Here is a 20,287-nt window from a genome sequence, read left to right on the forward strand (position 1 = left end):
GAATGAGCCAATACCACTTGCCAGCCTCAACCCACGACATCAATATGTTATAAATAAAAAAATCACAAAAATGTAGCTTTTACCGCGAAACGATATTCGTTTGTTGCGGCAACCCGCTACCAAATTGTCAGCTTTCAGCCCAGTCTAGATCTGAGTGTACGCTACAAATCAGTATGTCACCACCACTAAAATTACACATTTTTCACATTCGTTGGCTTCGCCAATTCAAAACATACTGTCGTCTTTCAACTTAAGATTGTAGAGGGACTACAGGAAACAGGTTCATGTGGGATGCAGTTTGCAGTAGAATAAAGGTATTTTCACAGGATGGACTTAACGTGGAACAAATTAAACCAGTCTTCTCACTCTTCGGGGTAAAGAGCACCACAAGTTGAGAGTACATAAACAATATAAATGTTGTGAGTACTCTGTTCTGCCTCTGCTTCCGCACATATGACGTCGAAAGGCACAACGTCTATGCGCCACGGTCCATGCTGACGATCTGTATCGGTAGGTTAAACCTACCCGAAATAGATGTAAGGGTAGTATTGATAATGAATTTCTGAGTGGTATATCGAAGGAGACAAAGGACAAATCTTGACAGGGAATCAAAGTTCAAGGAGAAGAAATAAAAACTTAGCGGTTAAGCGATGACATTGGTAGTGTCTTGAAAAGGGATTATAAGATGAACGAACACCAGTAAAAGTAAAACAAGATTAATGCAATGTAGTCCAATTAAATGACATGACGCTAAGGGAATGATATTAGAAGATTAGACAGTAAAAGTGGTAGATGATTTTTATATTTGGGCCGCAAAATAACTGATCATGGCCGAAACAGGGAAGATATAAAATGCTGACTGGTAGTAGCAAGAAAAGCATTTCTGATAAAGTGGAATTTGTTAGCATCTATAACTGATTTTAGAGTTAAGATGCCTTTTCTGAAGTCTGGGGTGTAAGCTTGTAAGGAGATAAAACGTGGACGATAGGAAATTCGGATAGGAAGAGAAAAGACGCTTTCGAAATGTGGTGCTATAGAAGATTGGTAAATCGAATGACGAATGAGGAGGTATTAAATTGAGAAAAAGAAGAAAAGTATGGCAGAACTTGATTAGAAGAAGAGATCTGTAGATAGGATACATTCTGAGACGTCAAGGATTTGTCAGTTTGGTAATGGAAGTGTTGGGGTAAAAATTGTGGAGGGAGACAAGAACTTGAACATAGTAAGTAGGTTCAGATGGATGTAGGTTGCAGTAGTTATGAAGAGATGAAAAGGCGTGCACAGAAATGACAAGCGTGGGGAACTGCATCAAACCAGCCGTCGGACTGAATCACACAACAGCAAGAGAAATACTGAAGAAGCATTTGACCTAAAGACTATGGTACAGAAAGAGTAAGTAAACCCAGACGGGAACTCACGCGCTCGCGCCATCCTTCGAAAGCAGACGGAAGCCAAGCGGTTACCTCTGAGCCGAGCGCTGCCAGCCTAGCTACTGCTGCTGCCTCCTCTCCCGGGCACAGTTGACTCCCTCGCACTAGTTCCAGAAGACAGTCTGGAGGGCGGAAGGTTATTTCCGTCCGGAATGCGCCAGATGTCGGCAGGTGTCTTTCCCGGCTGCGAACCGCCTCAGCTCTGTCCAAAGCTGGCACGGAATACAGGCTCCCTTATCTGTGTAGCCGTTGATAATCTGACAGGCATGACACCTGGCAGCTCAGCGAGGTTGATAACAACGCATCTTTCGCGTTGCCGTCGAATTTATCGTCAGTGTGGTAGTTATTCCGAGAACAGAACACGAGCAAATGTCAAGGCTTATGTATGATGGTCAAGGTGCAAGTGCTATTCTGAGATGAAGAGAGGCTGGTTCAGGAGCAGAATTCGTACCGGGCCGTATCGAACATGTCACAATGACGAAAAGCACCTCATCTCACGTGTTGCAGCACGTGATTTCAAAATGATATGGCTGCTTCGTAACTTGGGAAATTGCTTCTCAGTTAGCTGAGCGGACTCATATTGGGTGATCGTATATAGAGGAGTATATAGAGGGTCTATACAGGGGCGATGTACTTGAGGACAATATTATGGAAATGGAAGAGGATGTAGATGAAGATGAAATGGGAGATACGATTCTGCGTGAAGAGTTTGACAGAGCACTGAAAGACCTCAGTCGAAACAAGGCCCCGGGAGTAGACAACATTCCATTAGAACTACTGACGGCCTTAGGAGAGCCAGTACTGACAAAACTCTACCATCTGCTAAGCAAGATGTATGAGACAGGCGAAATACCCTCAGACTTCAAGAAGAATAGAATTATTCCAATCCCAAAGAAAGCAGGTGCTGACAGATGTGAAAATTAACGAACAATCAGTTTAATAAGTCACGGATGCAAAATAGTAAAGAGGATTCTTTACAGACGAATGGAAAAACTGGTAGAAGCCGACTTTGGGGAAGATCAGTTTGGATTCCGCAGAAATGTTCGAACACGTGAGGCAATACCGACCTTACGAATTATTTTAGAAGAAAGATTAAGGAAAGGCAAACCTACATTTCTAGCATTTGTAGACTTAGAGAAAGCTTTTGACAATGTCGACTGGAATACTCTCTTTCAAATACTAAAGGTGGTAGGGGTGAAATACAGGGAACGAAATGCTATATACAATTGGTACACAAACCAGATGGCAGTTATAAGAGTCGAGGGGCATGAAATGGAAGCAGTGGTTGGGAAGGGAGTGAGACAGTGCTGTAGCCTCTCCCCGATGTTATTCAACCTGTATATTGAGCAAGCAGTAAAGAAAACAAAAGAAAAATTCGGAGTAGGCATTAAAATTCATGGAGAAGAAATAAAAACTTTGAGATTCGCGATGACATTGTAATTCTGACAGAGACAGCAAAGGACTTGGTACGGAATGGACAGTGTCTTTAAAGGAGGATGTAAGAGGAAAATCAACAAAAGAAAAAAGGAGGATAGTGGAATGTAGTTGAATTAAGTCGGGTGATGCTGAGGGAATTACATTAGGAAATGAGACACTTAAAGTAGTAAAGGAGTTTTGCTATTTGGGGAGCAAAATAACTGATGGTGGTCGAAGTAGAGAGGATATAAAATGTAGAATGGCAGTGGCAAGTAAAGCGTTTCTGAAGAAGAAAAGTTTGTTAACATCGTGTATAGATTTAAATGTCAGGAAGTGTAGTCATGTATGGAAGTGAAACGTGGACGATGAATAGTTTAGACAAGAGGAAAATAGAAACTTTCGAAATGTGGTGCTAGAGAAGAATGCTGAAGATTAGATGTGTATATCACATAACTAATGAGGAGGTATTGTGTAGAATTGAGGAGAAGAGGAGTTTGAGGCACAACTTGACAAGAAGAAGGGACCGGTTGGTAGGAAATGTTCTGAGGCATCAAGGGATCACAAATTTAGCATTGGAGGGCAGCGTGAAGGGTAAAAATCGTAGAGGGAGACCAAGAGATGAATACACTAAGCAGATTCAGAAGGACGTAGGTTGCAGTAAGTACTGGGAGATGAAAAAGCTTGCACAGGATAGAGTAGCATGGAGAGCTACATCAAACCAGTCTCAGGACTGAAGACCACAACAACAACAACCCCAGGGAAATCCAAAGTAATTCTCGCAGATGGACACAAGGGTGTAGGCTGTTATATCGTGATTATAGTGTATGCTCACTGCCGAATGAGCATGACAAACAAGATCGATAAGTACCTTGCTGGTCAATCCAACTGCAACAACATGCAGGCTTGGCTCAAGTCGGATGCTGATGGGGGATATGCAATTGAGTAGCATTTAAGTGCAGCCGCATAAGGTACACTGGTATGATAACTTAAGGACGAAAGTAACTGTCCCATGGTATGTCACTGCTAAGTCACAAAGCTCAATCAAACTTGGGCCATATGTAGAGAGAACTACTACAGTATAATACAGAAGGTAAATGAAAGAAATACACAATGAGACGGTCAGAAATGACAATTTTATTCAAAGACAATAATTCCACACAAGTCACTGCGATTCATGATAGTCCTCTGGACATTACAAACTGCAGTAAATGGTTCTTAATAGGGTGTGTGGTCACCACGGACGACAGTGTATGCTCTGCAATGTGCTACCGTCCTGCCCACAAGGTTGGTGCGGAGTTACTGTTGTACGACGTTCAGTTCTTCCACCTGTGCGGTTGTCAGCGGCTGGATGGTAGTCGGTGCACATGGCACGCTGGAATGCGTCTCCCCAATGCATTCTACTCTGCTAGATGGGGTTTAATTCGGAGGAATGATTAGCCCAGTCCATTGAGCGAATGTCCTCCTATTCCGAGAGCTCCTGCACTTGCGCAGTTCGGTTCAAAATATGTTAAAATGTATGTGAATTCCTGAGGCACCAAACTACTGAGGTCATCGGTCCTTAGACTTACGCACTACTTAAACTACACTCATGCTCATAAATTAAGGATAATGCTGATACAAGGTGAAACAACGCTCTGGTGGGCGGTTTGCTGGTTAATTCACCTCGGGGTATGACCATGCGGTGCATTTAACCTGCAGTCGTCGCACGGTGGCGCTGGCTGCAGTCCACATGCGCAGAGGTGTGTTGGTGCATGTCAGAGTACGGTGCAACGAGTAAGTTTGCAGACGTTGTCAGACGTGCTAATGGTGACTGTGTGTTGAAAATGGCTCAAAGAACACATATTGATGACGTCATGATGGGTAGAACACTAAGGCGACTGGAGGCTGGTCAAACACAGCAGGTCGTAGCACGGGTCCTCCGTATGCCACAAAGTGTGATCTCAAGATTATGGCAACGATTCCAGCAGCCAGGAAATGTGACCAGGCGATACAGAAAGAGACGTCCCCAGTGTACAACACCACAAGAAGACCGATATCTCACCATTAGAGCCCGCAGACGGCCACGGAGTACTGCAGGTAGCCTTGCTCGGGACCTTACCACAGCCACTGGAACAGTTGTCTCCAGACACACAGGCTACAGACGACTGAAAAAACATGGTTTATTCGCACGGAGACCTGCAACGTGCATTCCACTGACCCCTGGTCACAGGACAGCCCGTAAAGCCTGGTGTCAAGAACACAGTTCATGGAGTCCGCAGCTCGTGGTCAAGCGGTAGCGTTCTCGCTTCCCGCGCCCGGGTTCGATTCCCGGCGGGGTCAGGTATTTACTCTGCCTCGTGATGACTGGGTGTTGTGTGATGTCCTTAGGTTAGTTAGGTTTAAGTAGTTCTAAGTTCTAGGGGACTGATGACCATAGATGTTAAGTCCCATAGTGCTCAGAGCCATTTGAACCACAATACATGGTCATTGGGACAGTGGTCCCAGGCTATGTTCACCGACGAGTCGAGGTATACAGTGATTCTCGCCGGGTTTTCATCTGGCGTGAACCAGGAACCAGATACCAACCCCTTGCTGTCCTTAAAAGGGACCTGTATGGAGATCGTGGTTTGATGGTGTGGGGTGGGATTATGATTGGTACACGTACAGCCCTGCATGCCTTTAACAGAGAAACTGTAATAGGTCAGGTGTATCGGGACGTCATTTTGCACCAGTATGTCCGCCTTTTCGGGGGTGCACTGGGTCCCACCTTCCTCCTGATGGATGATAACTCAAGGCCCCACCGAGCTACCATCGTGGAGGAGTAGCTTGGAACAGAAGATATCAGGCTAATGGTGTGGCCTGTCTGTTCTCCAGACCTAAACCTCATCGAGCACGTCTGGGATGCTCTCGATCGACGTATCGCTGCACGTCTTCAAGCCCCTAGGACACTTCAGGAGCTGCGACAGGCACTGGTGCAAGAATAAGAGACTGTACCCCAGCAGCTGCTCGACCACCTGATGCAGAGTAGCCGACCGATGTGGCCGAGCGATTCTAGGCGCTTCAGTCTGGAACCGCGCGACTGCTACGGTCTCAGGTTGGAATCCTTCCTCGGGCATGGATGTTTGTCATGTCCTTATGTTAGTTAGGTTTAAGTAGTTCTAAGTTCTATGGGACTGATGATCTCAGATGTTAAGTCCCATAGTGCTCAGAGCAATTTGAGCCATATGATGCAGAGTATGCCAACACGTTGTGCGGCCTGTGTACGTGTGCACTGTGATCATATACCATATTGATATCGGGGTACATGAGAAGGAAACAGTGGCGTTTTGTAGCACATGTGTTTCGGGACGGTTTTCTCAATTTATCACCAATACCATGGACTTACAGATCTGTGTCGTGAGTGTTCCCTATGTGCCTATTTTATTACCGCCAGTTTTGTGTAGTGCCACGTTGAGAGGCACCACATTCTGCAGTTATCCTTAATTTATGAGCATGAGTGTAACTTATGCTAAGGGCAACACAGACATACCCATGCCCGAGAGAGGACTCGAACCTCCGGCGGCAAGGGCCGCGCGATTCGTGACACCGCGCCTCTAACCGCGCAGCCATTCCGCGCGGGCTCCACTGTGCGGTACGGTCGCACACTGTCATCGATAAAAATAAACTCATTGCCGAAAGCGTGAAGTAGGAATTCAGTGTCACAATAACGTTGCGTACCGTGTTTAAAGATTTGGAGGTCCGTACGCCCATGCAACGTTATGCTTTCTCGCATCGTAACACCAGAGCCACCAAAACGATCATGTTCTACATTGCTGGACGCACCCTCTAATGGCGAGAGATGGGAACACGTAATGCACCTGGGAACACTATCGAACATGGCCGTTTTGGTGGTTCAGGAGTTATTGAAGGCATAACGTTTCATGGACCTGCTGATTTCCAAATCTTTAAACACAGTACACTCACAGCTCAACGTTATAGTGATACTGTACTCCGACTCCATGTGCGTCTTTTCAGAGGTGCATTCGGCCCAGAGTTCATTTTTATGGATGCCAATGCGCGATCGCATCGGAATGCGCAGTTGGAGGAGCTCTTGGAATGACAGGAATTCGGCGAATGGAGTGGTGTTGGAAGGACTATGCGGGTCCATCCTCCCGACTTAAAATCAATCGAGCACGGCTTGGTTGGGTAGGGAAGACATACTGCTGCACGTTGACATGCACCAATGGGCATCGCAGTTATCAGCCGTGCCGGTGGAGGAATGGAAACTCCCTACCATAAGAACTCCGTACCAACCTTCTGGCTTGCACGGGAGCACGCTGCAGAGCATTTGTGTCGTCCGTGGTGATCACACACCCTATTAAGAACAACGGTGTCTTCAGCGTAATTATTGTCTTTTACTGAAAGGGTCATATTCGTTCGTCTCTTTGCGTATTTCGTTAAGTTACCTTCCGTAATATACTGTAACAGTTGTTCTATGTTTGGCCCAAGTTTCATAGAGCGGTGTTACTTGGCAGTGAAACACCATGCGAAAGTTACGTTAGTCCTTAAGTTTTGCACACCAGTGTAGATAGTAGGATTAACGCTACATGCACCATGTATATAACAAAATATAGAGAATGCGTTTCTCTTTCTGAAACAGCATTTGATTGTTAGTAGTTTGTGAGAAAATCATGTTATGCTTCATATAACAAGGTAAATCGTCTACCGGTACGTTTCGAAATTCGACAGCGGCAGCGTCATGGTCTATCGAGAGTAAGGTTTATCGTTCGGTGATATTGTTGCTCGTGTTGGTCGGAATTCCACGAGTGTCAGCGAATCGGAGATCGATGGGATCAGCAGGGCCATATTCCATGCTGTACAGAATCTCAAAGGCCCCACGCGGCCAGCGACCAGCGACAAAGAGGACAGACGTTGTTCGCTTGGCCATGCAGGATCGTATAGCCACGCCACTTACCTTCAAGTCAGGAAATTCGCTTGTTTGCAGCAAGACAACTATTCACACGCACAGTACGACGACAGCAGCATGGTGGCCATCGTTGTGGTTGTGGTGGTTAGTGTTTAACGTCCCGTTGACAACAAGGTCATGAGAGACGGAGCGCAAGCTCGGGTTAGGGAAGGACTGGGAAGGAAATCGGCCGTGCCCTTTCAAAGGAACCATCCTGGCTTTTGCCTGAAACGATTTAGGGAAATCACGGGAAACCTAAATCAGGATGGCTGGAAACGGGATTGAACCGTCGTCCTCCCGAATGCGAGTCCAGTGTGCTAAACACTGCGCCACCTCGCTCGGTGGCCATCGTTGCGGCTTCCCAACTACGACACTAGACACAGGAGTTGTACAGTATCGCTATGGACGTATCCCTGTATGGAGGCTCCGAAGAAAACAAACGTTTCCAGATTGTACTCTTCATCGCCGTACGAATGGTTCAAATGGCTCTGAGCACTATGGGACTTAACTACTGTGGTCATCAGTCCCCTAGAACTTAGAACTACTTAAACCTAACTAACCTAAGGACATCACACACATCCATGCCCGAGGCAGGATTCGACCCTGCGACCGTAGCAGTCACGCGGTTCCGGACTGCGCGCCTAGAACCGCTAGACCACCGCGGCCGGCCTCGCCGTACGAGCCCAGATCTGGGAGTGATGGTATGGGATGGCATTGGGCGCAGAACACTATCGTCTCTGGTTTGCATAGCCGGTAATTTGGACAGCAGTCGTTACATTTCCGAGATGTTAAGATCGGTGGCTGTTTCCTGTTTTCGAGATCTACGTGACATTATCTTCCAACAAAATAATCGCATATTTCCCATGCTGTCCTGACCGACCTCGGTATAGAGGAGATCACACACCCACTGAAAACATTTGTTTATGGGCTGCCAAGAGACTGGGCACATCACCATTACGATTGATGAACGCTGATGCAGAGTTGAAGAAGCATAGAATGATGTATCCATATCTGTCATCCAAGTTCAGTTCGCCCAGTCGGTGGTGGTAGCCCTGTACACTAAACGTCTCACTTTGCACACCCGCAAATCACCTACAGATTTAATCGCTTTCTTCTACCGCACCTGTATGGATAACAAATAAAGTATCTGTATTTGCTATCCTTCCGGGTGTTTAAATCTGAATGGCCTGCAGTGAAGACATATTGTTTGCGGCGAAGCTAGCAGATACAGTTGTCTTCGGACTCCTAAGGCACGTTGAAGCATTATCTTTTTATGTGACCTCTGAGAAAAGGGCAGTGAATTCCTAAGTGTATTTACGTGAATATATTTTTCACGAAATGATAGTAGCAAAGCACAGATAAACTAATTTTTTAATTTCATAATCCAAGTTAAACTAATTTTTTTATTTCATAATCCAAGTAGACGTAAGTTGAGAGAGAAACCGTCACAATGCAATATAACTTTTTCGTTATGTCGTTGATAACAAGTGAATGATGTTTAATTACATAACTTTCAATGTACTACTGATTGGTGGTAAAAACAGAATTGTCAATTATATATAATCGTGTGCAATTAGTTTAAAAATCAGATACTTCCTTAACTCCTTATAATGGCGACAGTTTTTATAGTACTTCGATGTATTACAGCAAACGAATACGAGAAATTGGAAGCAGATTGTTCTTTGATGAAGCGACCGAACACTGTTCATGTTCTATCGTTAATTCTACTTTAACTGAATACAGAACTCTCCTGAGGTTATTATACCTATTGTTTCCCTCATCGTACGTATCTTACACGTCATCGAACAATGACGCCTTTGAAGATGCTCTCTGAAGTGGCACTTACAAAAGTTAACGAATTTTGATTTTCACGTTATTAACTTACTTGCACCACACGGTGCGTCAGCAGGAGAGATTTATGCTAACATCATTGGAACGTGCATTATTGTTGCGATAATTAATTTTCTTGAAGTCTCGTATTATTCTCAATATGTGTAGTCGCTCGTAGAGAAACTTTTCATTGAAATATCTCAACATACAAGAAAGGAACGTTTCAACGTGCACACTTAGGGACACAGTAACGCGATATTACATATGGACTTCGGAGGCAGTTGCACTACGGAAAGAACGCGATGTCCCAAGGAATTGGTGCTCGTGTGCGTTTAATTCGTGCCTAATTTAATGTAATTAAAAAAGGAGAAAAATAATAACATGTAATCGTTACTGGAGGAAAATAATATCTTATGGAGATATTACTGTTGCTATGAATCTTCTCGAAGAATTAAAACTGTACTGTAGCAAGTGGTACAAGTGTCAAAGAATGTGCCTTACCGATTTAGAAACCCTTCTGCAGATGGTTGGAGAAAAGGTTTCAAAATATCGACAGTATTTAGGAAAACATTGCAGTTTCGGTCGGACCAGCTGTCACACTCCGGTTCTTTCCCAGCTTTGCGTATACACAGAATTTCAAAACAAGCTACGAGGGTTACCCAGAAAGTAATGCACCGAGCTTTTCTTTCACCCGAAAACAATGCTACGGATACAAAACTGTATTTGAAGTCTCCTGAGTGAGCGCTCCAAGTTTCCACCACTTCTGACAGATAGCGCACCTGTAGGAGAGTTTCAAAATGGAGTCTGTAGGTGATGTACGTTACAAGCAACGTGCCGTCATCGAATTTCTCACTGCAGAGAAAGGAACGGTGGGGAATATTCACAAACGCCTGTACAACGTCTATGGAGCATCTGCTGTCGACAGAAGTACAGTTAATCGCTGGGCACGGAGTGTGAGGTCATCAGGAGGAAGTTCGACAGAGATCCACCGTTTGTAGCGGTCGACAAGACCATCCACGGCTTTCACACCTAGCATGTTGAAGCGAGCTGGTGCTGTCATTCGCGAGGACAGACTCATTACAACAGGGCAGTTGGTGCTGTACCTGCCAGTCAGCATAGGACGTGTGAATGCAATTATCCACACTCTTGGATATTCAAAAGTGTGTGCAAGATGGTTCCCGCGGTGTCTAGCGTTAGATCACAAATTGCACAAAAAAAAATTGTCTTCATTCGTTGCAACTGTTGGAAGCTGAGTGGAAGGCCTTCTTTTCCATGACTGTGACAGGTAATGAAAACTGGGTTCACCATTGTGAGCCCAAAACAAAACGACATTGGATGGAATGGCGCCATTCCCGATCCCCAGAGGAGAAAAAATTCAAAGCAACTACGTCCACCGGTAAGGTCATGATCTGGGGCTGTGAAGGTGTGATTCTCATTGATGTAACGGCAGTAGGTGGTTCCATTAATTTATAAGCTTATGTCAACAAGTTAACAAAACTCAAGACACGCTTCCGGCGATTTCGGCGTCACAGGAACCCAGGAGATGTTTTGCTGCAACACGATAACGCTCGGCCCCACACAAGTCTGAGGACTGTTGAACACACCGCAAAATAGGGTTGGACAGTGTTACTCATCCACCTTACAGCTCTGACCTTGCACCGTCGGACTTCCACTTGTTTGGGTCATTAAAGGAAGTCATTCGTGGAAGATATTTTGAGGACGATGAGAAGGTGATTCACACAGTGAAGCACTGGCTCCGCTACCAGGACATGGATTGGTACCGACAGGGCATACACGCCCTTGTTTCGCGCTGGAGGAAGGCCATAGAACGCGATGGAGGTTACCTGCAAAAATAACGTGTGTAGATGAAACACCATTCTTTCGTGCGTGTAATTCTCATCATGTTCAGTAAAAAACTGTTGAAGAAATTACTTTCTGGGCAACCCTCGTATCACACATATCGTCCCAGAATCGTGTGAAGCCATAATTACGTCGATGAAAGGCCTTGTGAAAGTTAACCATAATCCTACTGTTATTGAAAGCATATTTTATTTTAAAAATGAATTTTTACAGAATACAACTTTATCTTCGAAATTTATGATTGTTTCTTACCTTTATCTAACAATACTCGCACAGTTCGATGATGAGTGGTACCTAAATTTTAGACTAGAGTTTCGTAGTGTTGCGGTGTATAAAGAAACGGAGAGTCAGAAGGGAATGAGTGATTGCTGTTTGCACTATAAGATGTCGATGGCAAGAAATGGATTGGAGGCAATATTACTTCAAGTGGTATGGTATTGTGCTCATTTGAATTCGCTGTCCTTCCATCATCAATTTCTCGTCGGGCTATTGAAATTTCGTTGCAGGTTCCGCCGGCGTTGTTAATTTATTCACATCATGCTCTCTGTGAACTGCAAATTCATTTCTACACCGAACTGTCTCTGTTAACTTCTTCATGCACTTTGCTGTCTGCCTCGCGATAAAATCTTGGTCTGTCTCTTCGTCCTTTTGGGTATACATGTCATGTTGTGACATTTCGTATTTTTTGGCCGAATGCTTCATAGTATTAATCCTATTGCTCCTGTTTTTCTGGTCCTAGGATGTCATATCACAAAGGCATGAGAAGGCCTGAAAATGAATTGTTCTCAATGTCGTCTCCACGGCGGACAAATAGAAACGGATTCAGAAAATCTACTGGGTGCAATAATTCGCGCAACATAGTCACATGTTTTTCGGTTTCGATAAGGAGCCTTCTACTTGCAATTTTCGTATTGCGACAGCACCGGAACGCGAGAAAAATGCCTCTGCACAGCATGAAACTTACTCCACGACTAATGTACCGTGACTCCAGCTTGGTGTGTACGCGGCTTTATAGTGCTGTTTGCATCTGTGTTGCGTTCAAGACATGAAATTATTCCGTCAGCTAGGTTGCAGTTAGCTTCTTTCTTTGTCTTTCTTATCAAACCTGTGCTACTTTTCCTCCCCAAAACACACTACCATGAGAAAGGGAAATAAACCCATTGTTAGCAGCTGTTTACACGCTCGCTCGGTGTACACAGAGAACGAGTGCTTTCTTTGTGGTGTGCTACTATGGAGCACGAAGCCAAATAGATCGTGAGAAAGAACAAAGGGCAGAGCGTTAAGTTTAACCTGCAGGATAACAACCAAATTGTTTCGTTCCTGCCACATTGAAGTCGCCACTCACTAGATTTCATCCGCACTTGTAAAGGTTGATAAATAGTAAAGAGAAATGACAAAACAACAGCCTACATGTGGATATCTTTATTAGCAATGCGTCTGATTGAGTTATATCAAATTACACAATAATAGTATCACGGGCAGACCTTTCGTGCACTGTAATATCACACACTGCATGTCGAAAATAATCAACAGATGTTGCTATATGTGGGTACATTAATGACACTATTCACACACTGAAGAGCCAAAGAAACTGAAACACCTGGCTAATACCGTGTAGTCCCCCGTGATCACGCAGGAGTGCCGCAATACGATGTGGCATGGACTCGACTAATGTCTGAAGTAGTGCTGGAGGGAACTGACACCACGAATCATACAGTGCTGTCCATAAATCCGTAAGAGTCCGACGGGATGGAGATCTATTCTGAGGCCACTCTGTAGCTACTCTGGACGTGTGGGGTGTCATTGACCTGCTGGAATTGCCCAAGACCGTCGGAACCCACAATGGACATGAATGGATGCAGGTGATCAGGCAGGACGCGTACGTACGTGTCACCTGTCAGAGTCGTATCTAGACGTATCAGAGGTCCCACATCACTCCAACCCCACACGCCCGAAACCATCACAGAGCCTCCACCAATTTGGATTCATGAGGTTGTCTCTATATCCATACACGTCCATTCGCTCGATACAATTTGATACGAGACTCTTCCAACCAAACGACATGTTTTCAGTCATCAACAGTCCAAAACAGATTTTAATATTCGTAAATGTAAAATTCTGAACTTCAAATACCTCAGAAAAAGTAGTATTCAATGACGAAAATCTCAGTGAGGCTAATCTGGAATCAGTCAAGTGAAACAAATATTTGGAAGTAGCAATTTGTGGGGATAAGAAGTCGCTCGGCCAACAGCGGCCTACTGCAGACCGACACTTAACAGACACAAAATACAAATCGACATCGAGAGACAGGCCCTGTCATATGGCACTCGCGACGTATACGCTGAAATTGAATGTAAATAATACGTCTTTTGTAGTGGGCGTCGCTCTACTGCAGTGTCACACATGGCGGATAAATAGGAAAACAGTAGAACGTCTGTGTAGGGCCATGTTTTTACCTACAGTGACACCTGGCTGAATGTGTATAAGCATCTGTGGCATCACTCCTTCGCAGCCAAATTGCCACACTAGCTGTGTATCTCTAACAAAGTTGATGTATGTCCTCACCTCGGTGACGGTTAAAACGATTTCGCCCCCGGGTGGGCTCGAACCACCAACCTTTCGGTTAACAGCCTAACGCGCTAGCCGATTGCGCCACGGAGGCCTTGACTTTGACTCACTTGTGCTCTGTATATCAACGCAATTCGTACACCTTCTGCAGGAATCTCGCAGAATGGTAGCATCTGCTTATGCCTCTTCACATGGATAACGTGCATGCACACATAGGATCAATAGTATGTAAAGCACGTGGCAGACGAAGGGTCCTTCGGAAGTATACTGCATAAACAACGCCGTTCTACTTCTGAAACATTCGTGCGATGAATTATAGAATAATGGCCAAGCGCCTTGGATCCACAACAAAAACTAAAAGCCGGGTATATCGAAGGTATACAAAGAAGGGCAACACGAATGGTCACTTGCAAAAGTGCGTCACGGAAAGTGTTGAGAAACCTAACAAATGTTAACAACGCCAGCAATGTCCACTAACAAAGTTTTAGGCCCAGCAGAGGAATATACTACATTTCCCTATGTTTCGTTCCAGTAGGGAGGAGGAGGAGGAGATTAGTGTTTAACGTCCCGTCGACAACGAGGTCATTAGAGACGGAGCGCAAGCTCGGGTGAGGGAAGGATGGGGAAGGAAATCGGCCGTGCCCTTTCAAAGGAACCATCCCGGCATTTGCCTGAAGCGATTTAGGGAAATCACGGAAACCCTAAATCAGGATGGCCGGAGACGGGATTGAACCGTCGTCCTCCCGAATGCGAGTCCAGTGTGCGTTCCAGTAGGGGCCGAAGAGAATATTAGAAGAGGGATAAAAGGCCGCCATCCTTCCCAACCCTTTTATGCGGAAAAACAGTAAAAAGATGTTAATGCGTAGTACAATAAGAAGTGCCTCTGCAATGGTCTTCAACATGGTTTGCAGAGTATGGATGTATATCGAATTACTGTACGCCGTCATGGAAAGTTAACGGCTCGCCTCTTTCAGTGCAATACTCACACATGCCGTTCGCTAAGTAGATCAGCGCTAAGTAGTTCACACATGCTCATTGTTTTGTCTACTCTGACTGCAGTTCTGCTGTCAATATGTCGCAACTACCCTTCCCGTGTCGAGCTATAGTTACAGGTTTGCCTTTCATCGCGCCAACAAGCAAGGCTGCCAAAGTGCTGTTATAGCGGATGTTGTCGTTCTCTTCACGTTCAACAAGGAAGCGCGCTCTGAGACAATTGAAGACACCAAACACTCACGCAACGCAAACCAAATGCATAAAACACAAGATTCAGTGTCGTCATTTGCAGAGCCACTATACAAAACACTACGTAATAAATGACATCAGAAAATAGCACAATTAACTCCATCGTTACTGCCACATGTCGACTGAACATTTTCAGTGCAACCGAATGTCGCGCCGATGATATCTAAATATATGAAAGTCTATGTTCTGACTGATTCATCAACGCCCAGCCCAAACCGCTGATGATACGAATTTGATATTTTTCGATATTTAACCCCTGAGGGGGTGAAATATGCTACACTGACTCATCATGGCCCAGCCCAAAACGCAAGGATACAAACTTAAAATGTGGAGAGCGAGTGGATCTTATACTGGAGACATAATTTAAGAAGGGATTGTTCGCAACACTTCTCGGGGGGTGAAATAGGGAATAAAAGACTTTTTGTAAATATGTAGCTATTAAAGCATTTTGAAGCTTGAACTGCGAAAACTGATAATAGATTTCTTAATAAGAAATTAAGAAGTTCAAATGGTTCTGAGCACTATGGGACTTAACATCTACGGTCATCAGTCCTCTAGAACTCAGAACTACTTAAACCTAACTAACCTAAGGACATCACACAACCCCCATTCATCACGAGGCAGAGAAAATCCCTGACCCCGCCGGGAATCGAACCCGGAAACCCGGGCGCGGGAAGCGAAAACGCTACCGCACGACCACGAGCTGCAGACAATTAAGAAGTATGAACTTCATTTTTTGAGAATCAGCCACTAATGGGATAAAGCACTAGATGAAATTTTTTTGGAAAACAAATCATTATTAAAGAATTACTGAAGTATTTTTAAGGTTCCAGACTCTGCAAGAGAGGCGCTCTGCATCGCGGTGTAGCTTGCTGTCCAGGTTTCGAGAGGGTACGTCTCTGGATGAGGTATCGAATGTATTGTTTCCCCCTACTTATACCTTCCGAGGAGATCACTAATGTAAAATTGGAGAGATTCGAGTGCGCACGTAGGCTTTCCGGCAGTCGTTCTTCCCGCGAACCTTACGCGACTGGAACAGGAGAGGGAGGTAATGACAGTGGTACGTAAAGTGCCCTCCGCCACATGCCGTTGGGTGGCTTGCGGAGTATAAATGTAGATGTAGATGAAAATTGGTATTGGACTTTTCGGTTAGAAACAAAAGGGGATGAAAGTGTTTATGGAAATATTTAATTAATATTTAATTAGGAAAGCGTTTTCGAAGGTAAATTTATGAAAATTCGTATTTGGCTTCTCGGTTAAAAAGGAAAAATAACGTGCTTTAGGGTTTTTCAGAATTCATCCCCTAAGTGGGTGAAATAGAGCCTGACTGATTCATTGACTCATCTTCAGCCAGCCCAAACCGCTAAGGACAGAAACTGGAAGTTTGGGGAAGATGTTGATTTTATACTGAAGGCACCGATTAAGGACGGATTTTTCGCAATTCCGCGCGTAAGAAGTTAAAATAGGGGATAAATGTTTTCTGAAAATATTTCACGTTTAATTCAATTTTTTGCTAGATCTGCGAAAAATGCTATTTGATTTCTCAGTCAGAGATAAACAAATAGATGTTTCAGCGTTTTTGTAAACTTAGCCCATACGGGTGTTAAATAGTTCGTGAAAGTTTCTTAATCTAGTTCATTGCTAAAGTACTAATAAAGCATTTTTAAAGATACGTTTACGAAAATCGGTATTTGATTCCTTGGTTAGAAATAAAAAAAATACGTGTTTCAGTGTTTTTGGAATTGCAACCGCCGGCCGGTGTGGCCGAGCTGTTCTAGGCGCTTCAGTCTGGAACCGCGGAACCACTACGGTCGCAGGTTCGAATCCTGCCTCGGGCATGGATGTGTGTGACGGCCTTGGGTTAGTTAGGTTTAAGTAGTTCCAAGTTCTAGGGGCCTGATGACCTTAGATGTTAAGTTGCATAGTGCTCAGAGCCACTTGTACCAATTATCGAATTTCACCCCTAAGGGGGTGAAACTGGAGACGAAAATTTCCATAAAAATTTTTCGCTATGGAAGCATTTATCAAGCTAGATCTAAGAAAGTTTGTAATCGGGTTCTCGGTTAGAAAAAAAAAAATTGTTTCAGTGTTATTGTAATTTCAAGACCTAAAAAAGTGGAATAGGGGATTAAAATTTTATGAAGTGATATCGTTACATTAAAACATTTTTTAAATCCATATCTGTGAAATTTATACTTGACTTACAAATAAAAAAAGGAAAGCAAATTTCTGTTGAAGTAGCCGGCCGTTGTGGCCGAGCGGTTCTAGGCGCTTCAGTCCGGAACCGCGCTACCGCTACGGTCGCAGGTTCGATTCCTGCCTCGGGCATGGATGTGTGTGATGTCCTTAGGTTAGTTAGGTTTAAGTTATTCTGAGTTCTAGGGGACTGATGACCTCAGATGTTAAGTTCCATAGTGCTCAGGGCCATTTGAACCATTTCTGTGGAAATCACCTCAAGAACTCAAAAACACCGCCCGAACCGGCTATGAAGGCGCAGCGGTACCGACTGGCTGCCGCGTCATCCTCAGTTGATAGTCGTGACTCGATGCTGATATGGAGGGGCATTTGGTCAGCAAACCTCTCTTCTGGCCGTAGTCAGTTTTCGTGAACTGTGCCGATACTTCTCAATCAAGTAGGTCCTCATTGGCCTCACAAAGGCTGAGTGCACCCTACCTGCCAACAGCATTCCGAATGGTGACCAATCCAAGTGTCAGCCAAGCCCGACAGTGCTTAACCTAGGTGATCTGACGGCAACCGGTGTTAGCACCAAGGCGAGGCCGTTGGCACCGCGAGAACTCAAAAGGCAGGATTAACACAGACCTCCGACTCTAGCAACCAGCATCATGTTTTGGTCAGAAGTACGTTCGAAAAATACCATGCTTCTATGGCCACAACTAGCGTACAAAGTTTAGATTATGATGCAAGTTTTGAACCACATAACCAATAAAGAAAACAAAAAGCTGTGAGCACCATATAGCATACACTAGCAAAGCAGCGGACGCTAAGCTAGTTGCAGTTTCGATTTTGCGATCCAAACAAATACCGCTCATCCTGTCTTTCATACGACGCCCAATTTCGACAGAAAGCGCCGGTTTGCTTTCCGTTACGAAGAGAATGATTTTTAAAGCTGAATTTTACGTACCCCACTCGACAAAAAGTCCCAAATTAGTGTACCGTGATATTTGTTTTATCGATATTTATGAACAGGGGCACTAAAACAAGAAGAAAAACCAGTTCTCCAGCACCATCAGTACATTCCCAGCCCGCGCTGAGTTCTGCCGTCATGCAGCAGCGATGGTCAGTCGCTGTTGGAGAACAGGTTATTCTTCGTGTTTTACTATCACTGTTCATAAATATAGATAAAACAAATATCACACCAGACTAATCTGGGACTGCTTCATCGGTCTGTAACCGAGCAACCTTTACGATGCTGACGGTTCATAAAAACAACAAAGACGGTCAAACTTAATTACCGGTACTGAAGATTTGAGAAAGATTCCCTTCGCGAGAACAGCTCTCTTTGAGCTGTTTTAGCGAGGAACAGTGTGAGTCACCGAGCAAGAACACTGCTAATCTTATCATATTAGAGCGCTACAAGTATTATGGTCAATTAACACAGTGTGACTCTTAGCTACCGATGACGCGTCTTCGTTCCGTAGAAACAAGCAATCTACTGTGTTGTAACAGGTGGCAAGAACAGCAAGTGAGAGCTTTTGCAAGGCATGTCTCGCCTTGAATTATAGCTGGTAATAAAGATGCGGCTCAGACGGACTTCACAACTGGTAATAAAACACTGAAGTGCCGTTGTGATAGTTTATATCTCGAAAACTTATGACATTCAGAACAGTATAATGCATTTCTATCTCAACAGGCCGAGGGCACTTAATGGACGATTCTGCTTCTAAAGATACACCTCTATGGAGGTTATATAAATATTTTTTCTCCTTTTATTATTTTGTTTTATTTGTTATATTTATCAATATGTCGTTACATTCAAATATTACAAATACATCTAATTAACAATAAAGTTTCAATATCTTTTTCCCTAGCTTTGCTATAAGTGAGTCTCTTTCGACTATAGAAACTGGACAGTCGAGGAGCACGTGTTGATTGGCTTTTGTGTGTGAGGACACGGAAAAGAAACAGACAAAACACTTAAATTAATATTTGCACACTGTCAATGTGAACCGCAGAAAGACAGTGGTTACTGAATAGGCTCTAAACTTTGGGCTCTGCTTTCATTCCTTGATGGACTAAGAAAGCTATCGCGTGTGCAAGGGATGAATATCGGTAGGCCACTGGTGAAGAACTCCTAGCATGCACTAATAGATTTGAACATTATCAGCGCTATTCTTTGATGGGAATAAGCTGTGAAATGTATCGTTTCAACCATTGAACTGAAACTGTTTCGCAAATGACACGGCCTAGGACACTATGCGCAAACCGCTTGTCCTGGGCAAAAATGAAAATGATATTTTTGTAGGAAATGTAAAGTAGTTTGACGTTGTAGTGGATCACGTTTTTGCTAGATGTTGCGTCTTTCGAGTTGTTGAAGAAAAACGTACACCTTGAAACGTATCCGCCCCCTCCCACCGGTTAGAGTAGTATGTTATTAAGGCACTCCCTCCTAACAATGTACAAAAATTTGCCAGTACACCATTTCGCATATTTAACATTTTTTGGTCTACATTGACTGGACTTATTATTACGCCATAAGCTTAAATGCTTTACGTAAATTTTACCTAACAATATTCTGGATTTTAACAGCAGAAAATTAATAATTAAATCGTTTTGTTTGTCTAGTCTTCTGACTGTGAAATCACCGTGTTGGTGACGAGTAAGTTTGGACTGAACTGCCAGCGGTATTAGTTTTCGCATAACGTTTTATAAATATCGTTTTTCATTCATTACCCTCACGGGCGCCTTTAAATCAATAAAACGAAATCCCGACTCAGTAGGCCGCTAACAATCCAGTCAGTGAAGAACAAGAAAGGTCGAAAATGGAAAATAAATCGTG

The 20,287-nt window shown here is 44.1% G+C and overlaps 1 protein-coding gene and 1 non-coding gene across 3 annotated transcripts in view; both read right to left on the bottom strand.

The window, feature by feature from the left end:
* Window positions 1-20,287, bottom strand: part of LOC126336621 (rho GTPase-activating protein conundrum) — a 210,807-nt gene that overhangs the window by 121,912 nt on the left and 68,608 nt on the right. The window contains exon 1 of one of the 2 annotated variants that reach the window (XM_050000496.1): window positions 1,419-1,446. The exons of the other annotated variant lie outside the window; for it this stretch is intronic. Within the exon in view, the coding sequence (XP_049856453.1) occupies window positions 1,419-1,431 (13 nt within the window). The 5' untranslated portion in view covers window positions 1,432-1,446. Of the gene's footprint in view, window positions 1-1,418; window positions 1,447-20,287 lie in introns of those variants that run through there. 2 annotated transcript variants of the gene reach the window in all.
* Window positions 14,049-14,122, bottom strand: Trnan-guu (transfer RNA asparagine (anticodon GUU)). The gene has a single exon. It is a non-coding gene; the product is annotated as a tRNA-Asn (tRNA).

This window comes from Schistocerca gregaria, chromosome 2, assembly GCF_023897955.1.
Source record: "Schistocerca gregaria isolate iqSchGreg1 chromosome 2, iqSchGreg1.2, whole genome shotgun sequence".
In the NCBI taxonomy this organism is placed as follows: domain Eukaryota; kingdom Metazoa; phylum Arthropoda; class Insecta; order Orthoptera; family Acrididae; genus Schistocerca; species Schistocerca gregaria.